The sequence below is a fragment of the Camelina sativa genome, chromosome 10, assembly GCF_000633955.1.
Source record: "Camelina sativa cultivar DH55 chromosome 10, Cs, whole genome shotgun sequence".
Classification (NCBI taxonomy): Eukaryota; Viridiplantae; Streptophyta; class Magnoliopsida; order Brassicales; family Brassicaceae; genus Camelina; species Camelina sativa.
In genome coordinates, this window is record NC_025694.1 from 20,559,917 (window position 1) to 20,582,624 (window position 22,708).

Consider the following 22,708-nt stretch of genomic DNA (forward strand, 5'->3'; position numbering starts at 1 on the left):
ACATCCCAAATGGGCATGGGCCAAGGCCCATACAAAAGAGATCCAGTTACAAAATAGAAATCGACAAAGTTCGCCGGAAAAGGAAAAAGCAGCTCGGATCCTGCTGCTCGTCGGAAGCAGAGTGGTCGGAGCATTAAATCTGGAGTTCTCAAGATCCACAACTTTCCGCCCGCAACGTGAGATCGAACACCACTGATAAAATAGAACGGTTTCTGTCAGCGATCTCAATCCTCCGTTACACCGAGCCTGCCATAGATTTCCCAGAAAGCTAGCTAGCCACTCCGACATACCGGTTCCGCGATGTTAGGTCCCGACCTAGCAACCCAACACCTCCAGGTCTATCCTTGTTTCTCCTTATCCAGATCTCGTTGATTTCTGGAGCCGTTCCTCTTCAATCTGGACGGGTGGATACCAAACACGGTAGAATTAGACGGCGGTGGCTCAACCTTACCCTCTAACTCCGAACTCCGCATTAGCCATCTAAGATCACATATGATCGACCGCTAACCACCTCGACGAACAACGAAACCCACCTAACCCCACCAACTTCCGCCGTAGCCACAACTTCCGGAGATGACGGCTGAGCCTCTTCAAAGCAACTCTCGGCGTCTTCAAACCGAAAACTCTGCTGCAAATCTCCTCCACCGCTTCTCCGGAGTCAAGACTACATCAATGGGGATTACTCCACACCGCCGCTGACGGAGATGAAGAACTACACCCTCATGGAACCCTTTGAATGGCCTTTACCTTCGTTGAAGAGCAAAGAAGAAAAAAAAAACCTAAAAACTAGATCAGAAAATCGTCTTCACGAGAGAGAGAGAATGGCACGCGAAACCGAAATTTCGTGATTCAATCCTTACTACTACTAATAAAATGGACAATTTGAGCCCTCTAAGAATTTCCACATCAGCAGCTACCTAAAGTAAGTTTTTATTCTTCAAAAACTGTCCCGAATAAGAAGAAAATCACTCAGCAAAGAATGCAAAAATAATACTCTCTTAATTTCATAATATATGATGCTTTAGAGGTTTTTGTTTGTTTCATAATATAAGATATCTTCAATTTTTGAGGCAACTTTTAGACTAATTTTATATTTTCTAATTATTTATTTTATGTAGTCTTGTTTTTGATTGGTCAAATTTTTAAAAGTGAATATTTGCATGTTTAGCTAAAACATATTATATTTTGAAATGGATGGAGTAATATTTTAGGTCCAAAAATTTAATATTTATTCAGCCTAAAATCAATCCAAAAAGTTACTACTAATAAAATGGACAAACCCAGGGAAAAGGGAAAGATGATAATAAACCCAGAACGAACATGGGTTATTTCATGGGTAATTAAACACCACATTTTTTTTACATAAACTTTGGTGCGAAAACGTAGCCGTTTTAATAGGAAACTTATTATTTTCTGTTGATAGAGTTAATTAATTTCTCTGTTTTCCATTTCTCCATAGGGAACACGATGATGGCTCATCAAGCTCTATTGAATTTCCGAATCCCCAAAACTCTTATCCACTCTCACTCCGTCCATAGCTTCAAGACACCGAAACTAAACCCGCATCAATGCTTCTTCTTACGTTGCGAAGCTTCTTCTTCTTCCGACGGAAGCAAAACCTTAAGAACTTGCAAAAACTGCAAAAGCCAATTTGATCCTCTCCTCAATCACCCACGCGCTTGTAGATTCCACACTTCTCATTTCGCTGGTACAATTTAGGGTTTTTAATTACTTTAATTTGTAAAAGTTTTCTCTTTAATTTGGGAATTAGGGTTTGAAGAAATTTTGAATTTTGGGGGTGTTTTGTTTTAGGGGAGACGAAGAGGAAATTTGAGAGTGTATACACTGGTGGAACAATGGATACACCAAATTCTGGGAAAGTGTTACAGTATTGGCATTGTTGTGGATCTGAAGATCCTTTTGATTCTGGTTGTACTGCATCTCCTCATGCAACATATGATGATGATTGATACAAAAGTTTCTTTATTAATGAAATTGACATGAAGAAGAAGAAGAAGAAGAAGGAGAAAGGAAAAGGATATGGTGGAAAGTTACCTTTTTTATGTATTCGTTTCTTGCACAGAATCAGAATCTTTTTGTATCCATTGTTCAAAACAACCTTTTTTGGGATATGATTCTTGTTTTGTTTTGTCCTCCCAACTTGTAACTTTGCTTCTCAAGTTTTCTGTTTAGTTTGCTTGATTGTTATGTCTCTTCTTTTTTACTTAATGTTCATTGATTTTTCTGACATTTGGTTTCAATCATTGTTGGTAAGAATTAGGATGGGAGATCATTTAGAGTTGGTGGTTGATCGATTAACAAGCGATTCTGGTCTTGGGGCGGTAGACAGAGCAGAGCTTAAAAGTGACTTGGTTAACAAAGATGGTACATCTGAATCTGTATCTGCAGGAGCTGATTTATGTGAGAGTAAATTCGAACAATGTAGGATTTGTCATGACGAAGATGAAGATTCTAACATGGATTCGCCTTGTTCTTGCTCTGGAACATTGAAGGTGTTGTCTTTGTTTTCCGGTTGTTTTGGTTAAACAGGATACCGTCCGAACTTTTAATTCATAAGCCTCGATGTCTTTTTTCATCAACTCTTTGCAGTTTGCACATCATAATTGCGTCCAGAGATGGTGCAATGAGAAAGGTGATACTGTATGTGAAATATGTCGTCAGGTATAAATTCTATAAAGCAACCTAATCATATAGTCTCTTGATTTGATGAAGATGAGAATTTTCTCACCAAACTTTGTTCAAATTGCAGCAATATAAACCTGGTTACACAGCTCCTCGGCAACTGTTTCACTACACAGACTTATCTATGAACTTCAGGTACTTTTAATCATCTTTCTTTGATACCCTTCTCTGTTCCTCTGCACAATGTAGTAATACCATTCTTGTTGTTGGAAACGTCCCAGGAACGATTGGGGAATCGAGGGACTAGATCTTCGTAATCCTTATTTTATAACCTGGGATGTAGCTGGTGATCATGAGCTTTACTCATTTCATAGTCCCACAAGCTTGATATGTTGCCGCATAATTGCCTTGCTAGTTTGTTTCTTTCTCTGTCATTGAGAACATATGGATCCAAAGTTCTGTTCGATCACACACTAATTTTTTCATCTTCATGGTTCAGTTTGTCCTTCTGCTCTTCTTGCGCCATTCTCTTCCAGTTTTACTAGGTGGAGTCGGTGATTTCTCGTTAACCATGCTCATGGTAAGCTCCATAAAGGACTTCTCAAACATGCATATTTCCTCTGTTTCCTGATTTAAGGTTTTGTTGTCTTTTGCAGTTACCATTAGTGAGAACATTAGCAATCTTGTTGATTGTATATCTATTTGTTAAGGCATTCATTGTTATACAACGTTGCACGCAAGAGAGGGTGAGAAACAACATTATTTGAATTCTAACATATGATTCTTGGCGAGTTGAGATATCGAATATAACTTGTTCCTTTATTCTCTCGTTGTTTCAAATTAGGATACGAGACTCTCTGGTTTCTCCTCTGATGAAGAAACTGCACGGCCGCGGATATTGATGGCATTGCCGGAAAGACCCGAACTTCATGTTCCCATAAACTAAGATGATCACTGATCAGTATTCAATAAGTATATAAACATCTCGTTATATATATGTTTGATTTGTATGTCATGAACACACATAAATAATTTATACCCATAGAATAAATGTTGATAACCCGAGTTCGATCAGATAGATGTTATACGAGAAAATGTGATTCAAGGAGAACTGATGCAAAAATAGTAATAGAGTTATTTATGTTAACACTATAATCTTATATTGTATAGTTTCTATATTATTAGTATAGTGTTGGTGTATTAAGTTTCCTTTAGCTTAATACACTTAGTATATAACAGACTTGTATAGTTTCTTTTTCCAATTATTGAGAAATTAGATTCTTCTATCTCTTTCTAACTGTTAACATGGTATCAGAGCAAGAATGTTAGTGAGAGAAACTTCTTCCGCTTTGTTGATTTCGATAGAATGTTAGTGAGAGAAACTTCTTCCGCTTTGTTGATTTCGATAGATTCATCATCCGGTCTTCAATTTCATCTTCAACTTCTCATTCGGTCATCTTTATCTCTTTGGGTGAGCACATACTTTGTGAGCTTAGAATTGCTGTTGCAGGTTTGTGGAGGATTCTTGAGCAACCATTGAATCACTGAGGTAGAATATTGTTATCAAAAGATGATGACAAAGTATTAGACTCAAGAGAGATAATCAAGAAGCAGTGAAGAAATCTGATACAACCATGGGTATAGATACATAAGCAATGAACAAGACTTTTAGATACACAAAGAAAGTCACAAACAATATGTAGCGTACAGGATGTTGAGAACACATGCAGACAAAGACGCAATGATTTCCAATGTAGAGAATCAGAGAATGTACCACTGAAGAACAAGCTGAAACTGGTTTCTTACCTCACTTTGCCTCTACGTTTGACTTTGCTATAGACCTTGTATTTATGCATTGAAAGATGTTTTGGAATCTTGAAAGCAAGATCTTTCCAATGATATAAAGGTCTCTTTATGATTCTGTGTCATTTGATGGGAAACTGTTGAAACAACCCGACCCGCTTTTTTATTTATATATATCACATAATTAAGCATCCCATAATACTTAATTAAACCATCAAACATAAACCAATAACAACCAATATGTACAGCGGAAACATACCAACAACAGGAACATTCCTAACGATTCTAACCAACAACCTAGCATTCTACTAAACCAGGTTCCAACATTAATAAATAACCAAGACCAACACACAACGAGACTCATCCTCCTCCTCATCGCCTTGATTCCACGAACAAACCTTGCCTTTACCTGCACCACAAACACAAATTGAGATGCATGAGTATTGTCATAAACACTCAGTGAGGCCATCCTCCCATCTACTGGGCTATAAACACAAGCAACTGAGATTCTATTATTAAAGCGAACAAACAAAACACAAACAACACATCAAACCAGGAAAACAAGATTCGGTTAAGTCCAGTGTCGACCGACACTAGGCCAATGTCGACCGACGCTAACACGTCACTGGTGTCGCCAACACTAGGTCGGTGTCGACCGATACTCAATAAAAACATTGTGTCGACCGACACTTAACTGGTGTCGATCGACACCGCCTTCGCAGACGCGATTTGCACAAAGCTAAACGACGATCCTCTGTTCCAAACCGCTTCCAAACCGTCCCAAACCGTTCCAAACTTCACAGGAACCTATGGGAACACGAAAGCAACCAAACCACACAAGCAGAACACCACAAACAACAAGGAACAACCATAACAACAGAGATCTCAGGCTTAGATCAGCCATGGTCAAGCACTCACCTCTTTTGCAGGAAGATTCTGACTCAACAACGACGAATCCAACCCTTAGAAGCTTTCTCCTTTGTTCCTAGCACAAGGTCTTCACTCCACAAAAATAGATCTCTCAATCCAAGCCAATAAATCTCACAAAAAGCCTCCAAACTCTCAAGAACAGTTTTCTCCCTCTAGCTCTCTCTAAACGGCGACCAAACACCTAAAACCCTCGACCTGGATCGCTTCTCCACTTATATACCCGGTTTAGACACACCCCTGGTGTCCCAAATCACACTATTTGGTTCACGGATGTTACAATTCTCCCCCACCAACAAGGATTCGTCCTCGAATCCCGCAGCACCATCCATCCATCAAGGACCTCCGTGCCACCATCAACACGGCCAGCACATCCTCCGACCGGACTGAACACAGTCAGCCAAGGTTTCCCGTGCAACTGTCGCAACAGCCCCCACACCTCCGACCGAACCCTGAGGTCTCCCTCTAGCCAATATACTCACATTCAAGACCCTATTTGCTCACAACTCATTGCTTCCCCCGTCCGTGTTCGCAACCAACAAATCATGCCGACTCGCTATCAAGCCAACCGCCTTAAGCTACGACATCCAGGAAGTCACTCACACACACTCCCCCCGCTCTTGGGTCGCAACCCTCGAGACATACCGGCTCACTGTCGAGCCACAGCTCAATGCTACGGTATCCAGAGTCTCAAAAATCCCGCTCTTGGGTCGTCACCCTAAAGTGCGCTCTCGGATTATCATCCGAAGCAACATACCACTCCCACTCTCTAACCACAAAGTCTATCGAGCTATCGGCATCACATGAGTTGGGCCCACACAGCCTTGAGCAAACAAGTATGATTCCATCGAGTATCTCCCGACTAGATCTACCTCAACACTTTCCACAACAATTTCCCTTTTTAGAAATTTGTTAACTTTGGAAACCTCCTTTTTGTGGAAACTTATATTTATGGAAACTTCCCACAACCCAAACTATTTCTCCTTTTTTTTTTTCCCATGACCACAACAATCACCCCTAAAGAAAAATACTCATCTTATTTATCTAAAAAAATGTCATAATCGTTACAACCTCAACGAAAATACATAAGAAAAAATAAGATACAACAATCCAAGCCATCAACCCGCATCCCGAGCACCACCTCATCTTGGTACTTAGTCGCACAACCAACCACCCCCAAGCGACCAAGTATCAAGAGAGATGGGCTGGAATACTACGTACCCGCTCCAGCCACGGACTACCGCTTGGACCTCAAGTCGTCCTCTAGCCTAGCTGCAACCTCAACCAGCTCCACTCTCGTAGCATTGCTCATCACTCTCCACCGAGTCCTCAGATCATCCTGCAGAGCCAACAAGAACCTCTGCACCTGAGCCGACTCTGGCTCCAAAGCCCGACCTGCATACCCCACAAGCCGATTGAACTCTGCATCCAACTCCCGCACTGTACGTTCCCCCTGAGTCAACCCCAAGAACCATGCCTCCATGCGATCAAGAGCCGCCTGTGGAAAATACTTGGGAGTTAAACTCCCTCTCAAAATCCACCTAAGTCATATCCCGCTGCACCATCCGTGATGTCACCGACCTCCACCACACACGTGCATCACCTAACAAGTAGTGCTCTGCCAAATCAACCCTAAACTGGTCGGGACACCGTAGCGACCAGAAAAGATCCTCCATCCGCTCCCTCCACTCATCCGCTACACTCGGATCCGTACCTCCCGAGAAAGACCCTGCTCCCACTCGCTGCAGCTTCACCATCAACTTCACATACTGAGAGTCCACTACCTCGGCCCCCGGCTGCACACCTGCCTGCAAACCCGCCACAGGCTGCACCACTGGGACCTGCCCACCTACCACTAGCGACATCCCTAGAACCTGCCCACCAACCACTGGCGGCACTGCTGCTGGAAGCCGCGCAAAACCTGAGGTAGCAAGCCCATCAGGAAATCCTCCTTACCTGGAGCACCCTCCGCTGCAACCCCCACACCCGGGGATACACTGTGACCGACACTTGGCCCATCCGCCCTGCCGAAAACCCAAACCAGCTTGGTCTCCAGACACACTAGGATGAACCAGTGACTCCGCTACCTCCTCACTGGCCATGCTCTGGGTCACACTCACACTGGCCTCGGGAACGTGACCTCGTCCCTGACCATGACCATGTCCACGACCACGACCACGACCACGACCACGACCACGACCACGACCACGACCACGCCCGCGACCAACATCATATTCACCTCTAACCATCTGTATCACCAAGAACAGAAGTCTAAACAACAAATAATTCTAATAACACAAGAACACAAGTAACTGTGGAATCACAAAGCATGCTTGAAGAGGATGATACTAGGACTCCATACCACAAAAAAATTGACTAGCTACTCATAATCAATTCCAACACAAAACATCAAGCAGCAACCGACATAGAGATCAATTCAACCAATTAAATCCCTAGACGCTCTAACTCTCCACTTAACCATCCTAGAACCGTATACGCTTTGATACCAAAATGGAACAACCCAAACCGTTTTTTTTTTTTTTTTTTTTTTTTTTTTAATATAAAATTAAACTAGTGATCCCATACTCACTATTCTCCTAACCACATTCAAAACAAACAGCGGAAATAACCAAACATTAAACCAATGAATTAAATAACCATTATTAATTCCATAACATCTAACCATCAATNTAACCAAGACCAACACACAATGAGACCCTAGATCATCCTCCTCCTCATCGCCTTGATTCCACGAACAAACCTTGCCTTTACCTGCACCACAAACACAAATTGAGATGCATGAGTATTGTCATAAACACTCAGTGAGGCCATCCTCCCATCTACTGGGCTATACACACAAGCAACTGAGATTCTATTATTAAAGAGAACAAACAAAACACAAACAACACATCAAACCAGGAAAACAAGATTCGGTTAAGTCCAAGTGTCGACCGACACTAGGCCAATGTCGACCGACGCTAACACGTCACTGGTGTCGCCAACACTAGGTCAGTGTCGACCGATACTCAACAAAAACATTGTGTCGACTGACACTTAACTGGTGTCGATCGACACCGCCTTCGTAGACGCGATCTGCACGAAGCCGAACGATGATCCTCCGTTCCAGACCGCTTCCAAACCGTCCCAAACCCTTCCAAACTTCACAGGAACCTATGGGAACACGAAAGCAACCAAACCACACAAGCAGAACACCACAAACAACAAGGAACAACCATAACAATAGAGATCTCAGGCTTAGATCATCCATGGTCAAGCACTCACCTCTTTTGCAGGAAGATTCTGACTCAACAACGACGAATCCAACCCTTAGAAGCTTTCTCCTTTGTTCCTAGGACAAGGTCTTCACTCCACAGAAAAAGATCTCTCAATCCAAGCCAATAAATCTCACAAAAAGCCTCCAAACTCTCAAGACCACTTTTCTACCTCTAGCTCTCTCTAAACGGCGACCAAACACCTAAAACCCTCGACCTGGGTCGCTTCTCCACTTTTATACACGGTTTAGAAAAACCAAATAAACCAAACCAACCCAAGATCGCGAAATAAAACAATATGGTCGAACCAGAAAAGCTGGTGTCGATCGACACCCATCCCCAAATCAGACTATTTGGTTCACGGATGTTACAATTCTCCCCCACCAACAAGGATTTGTCCTCGAATCCCGTTGCACCATCCATCCATCAAGGACCTCCGTGCCACCATCAACACGGCCAGCACGTCCTCCGACCGGACTGAAACACCGTCAGCCAAGGTTTCCAGTGCAACTGTCGCAACAGTCCCCACAGCTCTGACTGAAACCCGAGGGCTCTTTCTAGCCAATATACTCACATCCAAGACCCTATTTGCTCACAACTCAGTGCTTCCCCCATCCGTGGTCGCAACCAACGAATCATGCCGGCTCGCTATCATGCCAACCGCCTTAAGCTATGGCATCCAGGAAGTCACTCACACACACTGCCCCCGCTCTCGGGTTGCAACCCTCGAGACATACCGGCTCACTGCCGAGCCGCGGCTCACTGCTACGGTATCCAAGGAGTCTCAAAAATCTCGCTTTTGGGTCGTCACCCTAAAGCGCGCTCTCAGATCATCATCCGAAGCAACATACCACTCCCACTCTCTGACCACGTCCACGACCACGACCACGACCACGACCATGACCACAACCACGACCACGACCACGCCCGCGACCAACATCATCCTCACCTCTAACCATCTGTATCACCAAGAACAGAAGTCTAAACAACAAATAATTCTAATAACACAAGAACACAAGTCACCGTGGAATCACAAAGCAGGATCGAAGAGGATGATACGAGGACTCCATACCACAAACAAATTGACTAGCTACTCATAATCAATTCCATCACACAACATCATGTCGCAACCAACATAGAGATCAATTCAACCAATTAAATCCCTAACCGCTCTAACTGTCCACTTAACCATCCTAGAACCATATACGCTCTGATACCAAAATGGAACAACCCAACCCGTTATTTTTTTTATATATCACATAAATAAGCACCCCATAATACTTAATTAAACCATCAAACACAAACCAATAACAACCAATATGCACAGCGGAAACATACCAACAACAGGAACATTCCTAACCATTCTAACCAACAACCTAGCATGCTACTAAACCAGGTTCCACATTAATAAATAACCAAGACCAACACACAATGAGACCCTGGATAATCCTCCTCCTCATTTGCCTTGATTCCACGAACAAACCTTGCCTTTACCTGCACCACAAAAACAAATTGAGATGCATGAATATTGTTATAAACACTCAGTGAGGCCATCATCCCATCTACTCGGCTATACACACAAGCAACTGAGATTCTATTATTAAAGCTAGCAAACAAAACAGAAACAACAAATCAAACCAGGAAAACAAGACTCGGTTAAGTCCGGTGTCGACCGATGCTAACACGTCAATGGTGTCGACCGACACCGCCTTCGCAGACGCGCTCTGCACGAAGCCAAACTACGATCCTCCGTTCCAAACCGCTTCCAAACCGTCCCAAACCCTTCCAAACTTCACAGGAACCTATGGGTACACGAAAGCAATCAAACCACACATGCAGAACACCACAAACAACAAGGAACAGCCATAACAACAGAACAACAAGGAACAACCATAACAACAGAGATCTCATGCTTAGATCAGCCATGGTCAAGCACTCACCTCTTTTTCAGGAAGATTCTGACTCAACAACGACGAATCTAACTCTTAGAAGCCTTCTCCTTTGTTCCTAGCACAAGGTCTTCACTCCACAACAAAAGATCTCTCAATCCAAGCCAATAAATCTCACAAAAAGCCTCTAAACTCTCAAGAACACTTTTCTCCCGTTAACTCTCTCGAAACGGAGACCAAACACCTAAAACCCTCGACCTGGGTCGCTTCTCCACTTATATATCCGGTTTAGACAAACCAAGTAAACCAAACTAACCCAAATTCGCGAAAGAAAACAATCTGGTCGAACCAGAAAAGCTGGTGTTGATCGACACACCCCTGGTGTCGATCGACACCCATCCCCAAATCACACTATTTGGTTCATGGATGTTACAACTGTTCCCAAATTTAGCTGTTTTCAGGTTTATAGCATTTTGGATCTGCTTTGGAAATTTGGTCTTAAGTTTCAATCAGTAAAGGCAAATTGTGATCTGCTTTCTCATGTGGCTTCATTTTGCTGTCCTTGATCATCTCACAACATTTTGGATTTTTTGGGCTTTTCTGTTATCTCGTTTATTTTCTGCATCAAGGCAGGAAAAGAGGCTCAATTCAAGTCCTCATGTTTGGAAAAAGAAACAGAAGTTCTTAATGTTCCTAGGTCAGGAAATAACAATCAACTAGGTCAGGAAATCAAAATCAACTAGGTGTCAAGACTCAACATTGAGTAAAATAAATTTGATTTTGTAGAAGTGTGGAAAGAAGACTTATCTGAAGTTGTGGTGATGAAAGTGAAATTTTCGTCGTGATGGAAAATGATTGTAAAGAAATTAATCTTTGTTGGGAGTTAGTGCCGCGAGACAAGTGTCTTTTGTGGAGATCTGCAGATCAATTGGTGACAGCTTGTCCTGTGGGAAGGTTGTTAAAGGGTGGGAACCAGGGTTCGAGGAATGTTTGGCGCACCAATAAGCTATTGGTGGATTTGGATGATTAGTTTCATTTCCACGTTGAGGGGTTAGGATCGATGCCCTGCAGGGCCAGCTTGGGGTCCATGGGGGGTAAGATAGAGGGGGGGGGACTAGTGGGATCCACGGGACGGGTTGTTACAGTGAGGAATGTCCTTGAAACTCCTAACAGATGATAATGGTTTTGCTCTCAGTTGTGCCTTGTATTGGTTCGCACTGTTTACAAGTTAGTTGCTGCATAATAATCAAGAAGACCTCTGGGTGTTGGAAAAAAAGAGTAATAGCGCTGGATTATTAAATTTCAAGGGAAGGATTCAATTTCACTAGTATTATAACATGGTCGGGATACATAGTAATGGATGCCGTTCGTGACAATGTCAATGGATGTTTCACTCTTGTCATTTTGAAGGTAAATCCATAGACTCTGTGAAGTTATACATGCGTTCTACAAGGTCTTCCATGTGTCGATGTTGAGGATGTGTCTTCACAAGGGTGACAAGGTGTTGGCTAAGATTCCTGCAGATCTTCAGCCGCATATGACCGGTGAGGGTTCTTGAGAGGCGGATCAAGGAACTTTGGCAGAAGAAGATTCCTTTGCATGATGAGAGTCCAGTGGGACTGTGATGGAGTATAGTAGGAGACTTGGGAGCCAGAGGCGAGGATGTAGGAAATGTTCAAGAAGTGATTCGAGAAGCAGGCCGAGGTTTGAACTCCCCTAACCTCGGTCCAAGAGTCGATATGGTGGTGGTAAGGTGTAATCCGTGGCTAGAGCGGATGAAGTATTACAGCCCATCTATCTTGGTACTTGGTCGCTTAGGGGTGGTTGGTTGTGCGACTAAATACAAAGATGAGGTAGTGCTCGAGAAGTGTGATGTTGGCTTAGTGTCGTTGTATCTTATTTTTGATTATGTATTTTTGTTAAGGTTGTAACGATTATGACATATTATGATTAATAAGATGAGTATTTTTGTATTGGACTTATGATGTCTTGAAAAGGAAATAGCTTAGAGTTTCTATAAATGGAAAGTTCCATAAATAGAAAATTTTATGGGCATTAGAACTTTGCTATTCTCGGAGAGTGTGGCGATCATAAGTCATGATCTTGCGGGATGTTTGCCTGGGTGGTGGTCTTGGTGACGTGTTTTATCTTGGTGACGTTTTGCCTGGGAGTTGTCTTGGTGATGCTTGTGCCTTGGTAGAGGCCTTAGTGACGTTTAGTACCCTGACTGTTCTTGGTGACGGTGGTCTTGGTGACAGAGTTCTTGGTGGTGGTCTTAGTGACGCTAGATACCATGGTGGCAGTCCTGGTTATGTGTTTGTCCTTGGTGGCGGTATGTACGGGTCTTTGTGACATAATTGTTGTTGTTGTGATGTGTTGTGGCCTTAGGGGCAGCTGTAACTACCCTCACTGGGCGAACTAGCGGTACGCATGCGATACAGGTAGCAGTACATGTAGGGGTATGTATGTCGTACGAGTAGCGGTACATAACCGGTACATGCGGCGGTACACGTAGAGACAAACAGTGATATAGTTGGACAATGGATATGGGTTCGATAGGTTAAGGGGGTACGAATGAGAATGGAAAGTTCAAGACTACCGAAGTGACTATAGTGAACAGATGTTTGAATTAAAGAAAATGGATCCCAATTTTACAGTGATTGATGATGCAGGCATGTAAGTTTTTGGATGAAATGGGATACTGAAGTGTCTAGTATAAGTGACAAGACGAGTGATAATACGAGTCACAGTGAAGTGGGGACTGTCGAGTAAATGGTCACATCGAAGAACGGTGGATCGGTCCGATGGGTCAAGGATGGGTCGACATGACAACGGGCCGATGGATGGCTTACGAACTCGGAAATCTTTGCAAAATATTTAGGACGAGTCGCGAAAAAGGAAAATCGAGAGAAATGGAAACTCACGGAAAAGGCAATTCGGGTAGGATAAGGATAGTTGCAAAAAAGAAGGGAACTTGGGACACTATAAGGATTATCATTTTGGGAAGCCCAAGGCAGTTTAGCCGACCCTATATATAGGATTATAACCCTAAGCTCTCGAGAGAGCACCACATAAACATCCTTAAACAACCGCTAGAGAAAGAGAGAGAGAGAGATTTCCGTCAAGCCTAAACCGAGAGATACTAAGTCATAGTCGAGGGAGAGATCGGTAAGTGATCCTCCAACCATAGTTCGTCGATGATTTTATGGTCTTAGCATTGGATGGTAACGATGGCTGATATGTCCATGTTTTGAAACAGACCAAATCGGTGACCGTACGTATAGAACAATGGAAAACAGAGAGTAAGCACCTAGGATCAAATCTGAAGGTGTGTGTGACTATGCCGACTTCTATGGTCGATCTCTTGACTGATCGTTTATATAGTCTTGATTGCTTGCTTGTCTTGGTTAATGTTTTTATTGCAATAAAACGATGGTTGGTCTAAACGATGTGGACAACTATCCTATGGGTTGTTTGACATGCATGACTTGATTGAATTAGATCTTTGTTGGATTGAGATTATTAAAATGAGCCTAGTGAGACGGGATGACTACTCCACTAAGCAAACCCACTAAGCAAACTTGTTTGCTTACGCCTCCTTTTATGGTCGCAGGAAAAGAGAGGTCCGAGGATCTGGATTTAAGTGGCTGACCAGCTCGCGTGACGAAGGCAAGGAAGGGAGAGGATGGTGGCTTTGGATAGTTTTATTTTTGTTCTAGTATTTTAAAACGATGTACTAGTTTATTGGCATGACTCTCATTGTACTAAACCCCATATGGTATTTGGATGCATGTTTACGTTTAGTTTAAACCGTTTTTACTTAACCACTGTCGCATATTGTTTAATTAACTAATTAAAAATTGATAGGCCCTAAATTGTATTAACAGATATGTACGGGTTGGTACAGAATTTTAGGGTCGGGGTCTTACAGCAGCCCCTGTGGCGATGGTTGGTCGTAGGACATTATGATGTTCTACGTTAGGCATAGAGGTAGTTCTGGTCAGCGTGGTACTCGATCGAGCTTTGAATAATTTCTCTAGAGATATGAGATCTCGAACAACGCATGAGAGATGATTAGGTCCCTGTGTACCGTTATGTCGAAGGACATTGTGGCTTGAGGGTATAATTGGTTTATTGACTTCGGTTGACGTTCCAAAGGCGCGCTATAGTGATAGCCGAGAGAAATATTAGACTTCCTTGATACCATAGCTTAAGGGATGAGGCATGGTAGCCTGACGATAAGATTCAAAGGTTGATACCTAAGATTGAGGGAGATGCATGAGTTGAGAGCGAATAATATCAGAGACGCGAGTTATTGGCCAGATAGACTCCTCATGGGGTAGTCGGAGGATTTGTGAACCATAGTGTTGGTTGCACGGGAGATCCTTAAATATGAGTCTTTGTGCTAGATTTGAGGACAAATTTGTGATCGTGAGGGAGAATTGTAACATCCGCGAATCAGAATTATCGTTTTGAGATGTGCATTGATCGATGTAAGGCTGCATTGTTCGATGAAAGATTTTCCTCTACGGGACTAGTTAAGCAAAACACATGTACTGCTGCGTTTTAGGGTTTTGGAAACCTAGGGGTCGATGTAAAAGGTTTATTGTCGACGCCCTTGACTTGTTTAGCCATTTTTACCTTCTACAAAAGAGAGAAAACGTTTTCCAGAGAGTTTCTATGAGATATTTGCATGTTCTTGAGAGATCTGTTCCTATGGTTGGAGATCTGAGGCCGTGAACATGTTAGGAGCGTGTTGTGGTGTTGTCTCTTGTCGTGCGTGGTCTATTCGCAAGGGTGAGTGCATGAACATGGCTCTGCTCTAAGCGATTAGATGTTTGCTTGGGTGTTTTTGGGAGTTGTTTTCTTATGTGCTAGTAGGTGAATGCTTGTTGTGAGTGTTGTAATCTTTGGATTCGGTTTCTCGCATCTTAGAGCCGAGGAGAGTAGGAGTAACTCATTCTTGGCGTTGTGTCGCGTGACTGCATCGATCGATGAAAGGAGTACAATGGTCGACGCGATTAGGTTTTGACGGCGATGCGCAAGAATATTGCATCGGTCCAAGCAAAGATGTTGCACCTGTCGACGCAGAGTGCGTTGATCGATGCAAGTGCAGAGAGTCGGTGCGTTTGTTCGGAGATGTTTTATTTGCTTGTTTCTCATGCATCTTATATGTGTTGTGGTGCACGTAAAGGCAAAGTGTGAACGTGGAATCAAGGCGCTGAAGAGGAGAATGTTCTAGAGGCTCAGTTATTTGCTTTGTGCTTCTGATAGGATGCTAGGTTGCTAGTTATGTGATTTTCTTTGTGACATGTTTATGATGTTGGATTTATGTTATTCGTTTATTCGTTATTGGATTATTGGAATTGTTTTATATTTTATGTTGTTGTTGATTGGTGCTAAGTTGCTAATGAGTATGAGATCACTAGATATTAGGGTATTATAAAAAAAAGGTCAGGTTGTTTCAGATCCAAACCGTCCAGCTAGATGACCTCGTCCCTTAAACATATTAGTCTTATTTATAATGGTTTTGAACCATTGTCTAAAATTTTATATTCGGTATAGAAATTTATATATGCATTTTTTTAAAAAATCGATTGAATAATATACATCTTTGTTAGAATATTCAAATTGCAACATACGCAAAAAAAAACCTTCTATATTTATTATACATATGTTTTGAGTAATAAAATAATTTTAAAAACAAATAAAATCATATAAGGATGAAAGCGGAGAAGGAATTTGGAAAATGGTAATTGATATTTATTATGGAGCTATTTTAGGAATTTTTTTGTTAAATATGATAAATATTAGTTTTGAATTTTGGTAAATAGTTTAAAACTCCAAAAGGTGAGAAATCTAACCTGATGGTAGACAGAGCATTTTAAAAAAAATACATGATCATCAATGATCGGTCTCACCATGTTGTATTTCAAAACATATAATAAAAAAATGAAAATGATGAAGGAGTTTTTGTGAAAAACACGTATATATATCGAGCTAGAGCCATAACAAAGCAATTATTTATGAAATTATTATTTTGAAAATTAGAAAATGTATACCTATTTAGAAAATGTATACTTATTTCTTGAATAAGAAATTCAGCCGCCAACGTTTTCCATGAAATGCGCCATGACAATTTGTCATCATATTTTTTCTATGTGGAACATGGCTTTCATGAGATACTTACTTGACTAGTTAGTCCTTATTCAAGCTGCACAAACTCTGTAACATCCGTGTTTCAGAAATAAAGTTGGGAGGTGTTGAATAAACAGGTATCAGCCGCGTGCTGAAAGGGGTGGTGTCGACTGACAGCCGCCTAGTATCGACCGACAGCGGTCTAGTGTTGACCGACACTAACTCTTGGTGTTGACCGACACTGCCTCTAAATGTCGATTGACAATTCTCCTTGGTGTCGACCAACAATGCTCCTAAGTGTCTGCCGACAGTCTTGCTTCGACCCGAAAACTCTCGCCTAGAGGTAAATTTCGTAGATCGGGTGTCGTCCTATGGTTTCCACAAAGTTTCATGAACATATCGATATCCCGCATTAAATACAAATATACAAGTGGTGTCGATATCCCACATTATTTTTATTGATAAAAAATTTAAACTAAAATCTCGCACAAATAGATATAACAAATAAATATTATCTTCAACAATATATGTTGTATATACTAAGTAAGTTAAGTGTTATATAGATTTATACTCAAAATTTTGAATGTTAATATTTGAGTCCAAGAATTTATATTGATAGAAAATATTTTAAATTCAAATTACGTGCCTGCACAGGTAGAAATTCTAGTTACATATAAGATACCACAAATATGTATAGCAATACAATACTAAGATATTGTTTGGAAACAAATATTCTAGACTTTACTGATATTATAGACAAATATTATAATATGATAATATTCACCACAGTATACTCTAATGAGTGAAAAGAAGAGTACACTTATGTCATCACCATTTTTTTTTTCGTAAACGATGTATATACCACAGTTCCAAAGACTTGTGTAGATGTGTCGTAACAACATTTGTGTAGACGACATAAATCAAAGATTCTTACAAATCTTAACGTTTCAAATTACATTTTACAAGTCCTTATTTGATAAAAAAGTGTAATAACAAGAGAATACTTTATCTATTGTAGATAGAACAATGAAACACGTGATAGCAAAAAAAAAAAAATCAAATAAAATTTGAACATTGTCTTAATTATGAAACATTTGCACGGATAAAAACAAGATATGGCTACACAAGTAAACAAGAACAATATTGAATGAGCTCTAAAACAAAATCTCTCAAACTATGATTTAGCAGTTGTGCTGCTTTTTTGCCTTTTAGATCCACTAGTTGCAGTAGGTTGTCGAGGTTCTTCTTCTTCTCCTTCAAACATGTTGGCGTTGTTGTCTTGAGAAGACATCTACAAAGCATAAAGTCACAACCATTAGCTATATTTCACAAAAAAAAAAAAAAACTCCAAGTACAGAGAAAACAATAGCAACAAACACGTATCAGTTGAAAAAAAAATCCAACTAATATAATCTAACAACAAGACAGCAACAACTAATATTCTAAATTTCTAATACTCTATGACGTTTGATTAAGACAATTAGATAACTAAAGAAGATCAAAGTCGAAACTGTAATCTGTAATGAAGTAGAGAAAAAAAAAGATGAAAAATCAAATAAATGAATCTCACCAAACAGAAGTTAAGCTGAGACTGAGATGATGCAGAGACTAAGCTAAGAGCCTGAGAATGCAGAGATGAAATTAAATTGAAGCAGACAGGAAGTAGAATCACTAGCCGTTTGTGTCGCGTAAAAAGAAAAGAGGCGGAGAGAAGCTTGAAGAAGTGAAGTGAAAACTATTGCCTATTACTAGGTTTAATTAAGTTCGGTTAACCGATCGGTTCAGTGGAACCGAACCGAAATAACCGAGAACCAATTTTAGTTTTAGAAGTTTGCTGATCGGTTTAGCCTTAACCGAACCCGAACCGAACACCCAAAATTTCGGTTCGGTTTGGTTCGGTTGCTGCGGTTCGATTCAGTTGCGTCAAGGATGTTTTCTAGTCCGCAAGTGAAACTTTTGGAAGTCTTCTTTAATCATTGTTTACTATGACTTTCAAAAATATTTCGATTCCAATTAATACATATAAAATAATACAGTATTGTTTAGTAAATTATTTCTTTATCCGCATTTCTATCACAAAATCTCTCATCCACTAAACTCTAGTTTATATGTTATTTAAATGTCTATCTCATAAACGAACATTTCCAAAGAGCAAGTTTTTTCTCAAAATCATGTAGAGACACCTTTGTGGGTTCTCTTTATCGCTCCATAGCTGAAGGCCAGACTCATCTAGATCTGCTTTCTCTAATTAAGAAATCTAAATCCAAATCAGGATCGGTCTCACAATTTTAGATGCGGTAAACCAAAAAAAAGAGAGATTTTTAAAAATACTTTTATGTCACTTTTTTAAATACCTTTTTATGGTGTCCATTTTCAAAAATATCCCTATTTAATATATAAAATAATTAAATTCTAAACCTTAAACCATAAATACTAAATCCTACCTCCTAAAAACTATACCCTAAATATAAAATTGAGAACCTAAACCAAATTTTTTTTTTTAATAATTAGTTTAACATATTGTAACTGTGTAAAAGAGGGTAAAAATGAAAATGTTCAAAAAAGAGTATTTTTTAAAAGGGGTAACTCAAAAAGGGTATTTATAACAAATTCTCAAAAAAAAAATTTAAATACCATTTTTATTATTGTATATAAAATCACAAAAATAATAATATATAAAATTTATTTTCATAATTTAGATTTTAAATCCACAAACCTAAATATGTTCCTTTTGCTTGCTTCTTATTTTCATTTTTCTTTGTTTTTTATTTTTCTTTAAAATTTGATATGAAAATAAATATTATATTACCTAATCACTCATTATTGTTTGAAAACACTTCCAATATGATTTTTTTTACTAGAGTTATAAATTTGTTTTTCTAAATAAAATTTTACTTCAAAACTCATTAACAACAAATTTAGTTAACATTAATCTAATAATCATTCACCAAAACATCAGCCACATTTATTAAAACCGAGGCTTATTCTAAAATAAAATTTCCATTACTTTTTAAACTTTGACTTAACAATTGAATTTCATAATTTTTTTGATCCTAGCTAGTGACAAATTAAGCTTGACATATAACCTTACTATACATTAAAACAAGTCAAAGAATTAGGTATGAGTAAGTAGAGAAAAAAACATTGAAATCTAATCATATATTTTGTATCTACTATTATTTCCTTTTTTGGTTTTGAAGATTTAACAATACTGAAATGAATTATTGTATGAATTGCAAATCTCATTGCTTCAGTGAGCCCATAATTCTGTAGATCTTTTTTTTTTGAACAAACAACATCTCTAAATCTTTGATATCTCTTTCTGTATCAAAAAGATGTAACTGTTTTAGTCTAGATTTTCATAAAATGGGTTAAATACACGAGAAACAAAAAGATTTCAAGCAATGACAGAACAAAATTATCAAATGAATTTATCTCCCAGTTTCTAGGAAGTTCATTTTCTTTCGGATATGGTGTGACAACCCGTCCGTGGGAAGGTTGTTAAAGGGTGATGGACCAGGGTTCGAGGAACGTTTGATGCACCAATAACCTACTGGTGGATCAATGATGGGTTAGGATCGATGCCCTGCAGGGCCAGCCTATGGGGGCAAGCTAGCAGTGAGGCTAGTGGGATCCACGGACGGGTTGTCACATAAAAATCGATTTTTTTGTGACAACCTATCCGTGGACCCCACTAGCCTGCAGATCAATTGGTGACAACTTGTCTGTGAGAAGGTTGTTAAAGAGTGAGGGACCAGGGTTCGAGGAACGCCTGATGCACCAATAACCTACTGATGGATTTGGATATCCACAATGATGGATTAGGATCGATGCCATGCAGGGTCAGCCTATGGGGGCAAGCTAGCAGTGAGGCTAGTGGGGTCAACGGACGGGTTGTAACGTCAATTGGTGATAACTTGTCTGTCGAAAGGTTGTTAAAGGGTGAGGGACCAGGGTTCGAGGAACGTCTGATGCACCAATAACCTACTGGTGGATTTGGATATCCACAATGATGGGTTAGGATCGATGCCATGCAGGATCAGCCTATAGGGGTAAGCTAGCAGTGAGGCTAGTGGGGTCCACAGACGGGTTGTCACATATGGTATTTACCTAACATTACGCCCATAAGGCTTGCCATTATTCATCCGCCACTAGTAAAAAAAACGTATAGCTACTAAAATTTTTATGGTCGTGGCAAATTTAGTCACGAAAGACCATATTTTCTGCCACGAAGTATCTGTAGCTACTTGGTGACTAGTCTAGCTATGAATCTGTGTCTAATTATTTTGTGGCTAATTATATATTTTTCCAAAAAAAAAAGAATTTAAATTGTAAAAATCAGAAATCTAAAATGAAATTCCAAATTTAAAACCATGAAATCCAAATACCAAAATTTTCAATTACGACAAGCACTCTTATCTTACATTTCCAAAAGACTCACATTGTCATACAAAATATCTTAACTAGAAGAAATAGCACGTGACAAAGACAGAAGAAAATTAACAGAACAAACAAACACAAATCAAGTTACTTAAAACTTTCAATAAAGGTCCATTGAAATATTTTTCCTTATCATATATATGAAAGAGTATGTTCGTTCATATATAACAAGTAGGAAAGCTTTACTTACTTGTTTCTTGGATTGACCTCTCCTATATATCGGCCGTGTAGCCTAAACTGGCAAGTAAAGTAAATACACAACTAAATCAGCACACATATAAGTGACTTGCATCAATATATTTTCAGCTATAGTAGTAATATCTGAAATCCACGATTCACGATTGAAAGCTTTACCATGAAATCGGAGAGACGGAAGGGAAACAGAGGCGGGGAAAGAGGAGCGGTTGACTAGGTTGAGTTCAACGATTCTAATCTGTAACAGTGAAAATTGAACAAGAAACAAAAACAAGGAAGATCAAGTCAAACAAATATAAACATCATCTAAGTTGAAACTAAGATTCAATAAAAAAAAAAAAACAGCAACAAGAACAAATCGAACCCTAACAGCAACAGCCAATAGGAACAAAAGCTCTAAACAACCTAATACAAAGGGAGAAAGAAGCAGTGAGAGCTTTAATTTCTCAACCACTACAAGTAAACAGAGAAATAGTGACTACACTATTAGTCACTATTTAGTCGCTAAAAGGTGTGTTAAAACTAAACAGCGACTAAAACCAGTAGTCGTTAATCGAGAATCGCTAAAATAAATAGTCGTAACATGCCAAATGGCGACTACATTACGACTATTTGATATAGTCGTAAAGTAGTCAGTAAATTTAGCGACTACGCTACGACTACGTTAAGACTATTTTGTATAGTCGTAAATTTAGTTGTAAAGTAGTCACCAAATTTAGTGACTAATTGACGATTAATTTACGATTATCTATTTAAAACATATTATATATAAATATTTCGGGTTATAACAAAATAATTTCGCTATATAAATATTTATTTTGATTTATATAAAAATTTTATATTTGAATTTTGTTTTATAAATTCTATTTAATTGGATTTAGATCTAATTCTTATATTTGAACAATTATAAAAATTAGTACAATTAATATTACATTAACAAAACACATCTTAAGTAACATCATATTCATTACAACCCCAAGTTCAAAAGATAACAAAAAGAAAAAACACTGATCAAGAAAACAACATGAAAGGCTTCTTCCAATCTTTTCCCAAGTGAGGCTTCTTGTGCTTGTATCCTTCTTAAATCAGGAACTGATCCTTGCAATCCACAATACCCTAAGGTTCTGCCAAGTTGAAAAGATGAAGGTACAAAGAAAAATTTAGCTCACTATTGAAAAAAGAAAAAGAAACGATCCCATTTGAAACCTATTGCAAAAATACTTGTAAAGTATCCAGCTGATTGTATAAGATGAGCTAGAAGTGAAGAGTACCTTATCCAGTTGATGGAGTTGGAGTTTGATCATTTTGGGGAAGAGGTTATGTGGTTGTCTCTTTAGCTGAATGGCTTGCAACGAAATTCTGAAACCGCAGATCACATTCCCTCAGAAACTCCTCCACGAT

General features: G+C 39.6%; 2 protein-coding genes and 1 pseudogene across 2 annotated transcripts; all 3 read left to right on the forward strand.

Moving 5' to 3' along the window:
* The window catches only part of LOC104720546, a 218,764-nt pseudogene that overhangs the window by 111,331 nt on the left and 84,725 nt on the right, over positions 1–22,708 (forward strand).
* Positions 1,443–3,223, forward strand: LOC104719477. Its single transcript, XM_019231224.1, has 5 exons — positions 1,443–1,708; positions 1,813–2,513; positions 2,611–2,682; positions 2,771–2,838; positions 2,925–3,223. Exons 1-2 carry the CDS (start codon positions 1,468–1,470, stop codon positions 1,968–1,970), a joined length of 399 nt encoding a protein of 132 aa, XP_019086769.1. The 5' UTR covers positions 1,443–1,467; the 3' UTR covers positions 1,971–2,513; positions 2,611–2,682; positions 2,771–2,838; positions 2,925–3,223.
* Positions 2,187–3,717, forward strand: LOC104719476. Its single transcript, XM_010437413.2, has 7 exons — positions 2,187–2,513; positions 2,611–2,682; positions 2,771–2,838; positions 2,925–3,057; positions 3,143–3,223; positions 3,300–3,389; positions 3,488–3,717. The coding sequence occupies exons 1-7, from the start codon at positions 2,208–2,210 to the stop codon at positions 3,587–3,589; spliced, it is 852 nt and encodes a 283-aa protein (XP_010435715.2). The 5' UTR covers positions 2,187–2,207; the 3' UTR covers positions 3,590–3,717.

Bases quoted from the DNA above. Each gene is read 5' to 3' on its own strand.
- LOC104719477 (XM_019231224.1), top strand. From the start codon at position 1,468: ATGATGGCTCATCAAGCTCTATTGAATTTCCGAATCCCCAAAACTCTT. The intron at 1,709-1,812 runs GTACAATTTAGG...GTTTTGTTTTAG, and splicing joins CCACACTTCTCATTTCGCTG to GGGAGACGAAGAGGAAATTT.
- LOC104719476 (XM_010437413.2), top strand. From the start codon at position 2,208: ATGTCTCTTCTTTTTTACTTAATGTTCATTGATTTTTCTGACATTTGG. The intron at 2,514-2,610 runs GTGTTGTCTTTG...AACTCTTTGCAG, and splicing joins CTTGCTCTGGAACATTGAAG to TTTGCACATCATAATTGCGT. The intron at 2,683-2,770 runs GTATAAATTCTA...TTCAAATTGCAG, and splicing joins TATGTGAAATATGTCGTCAG to CAATATAAACCTGGTTACAC.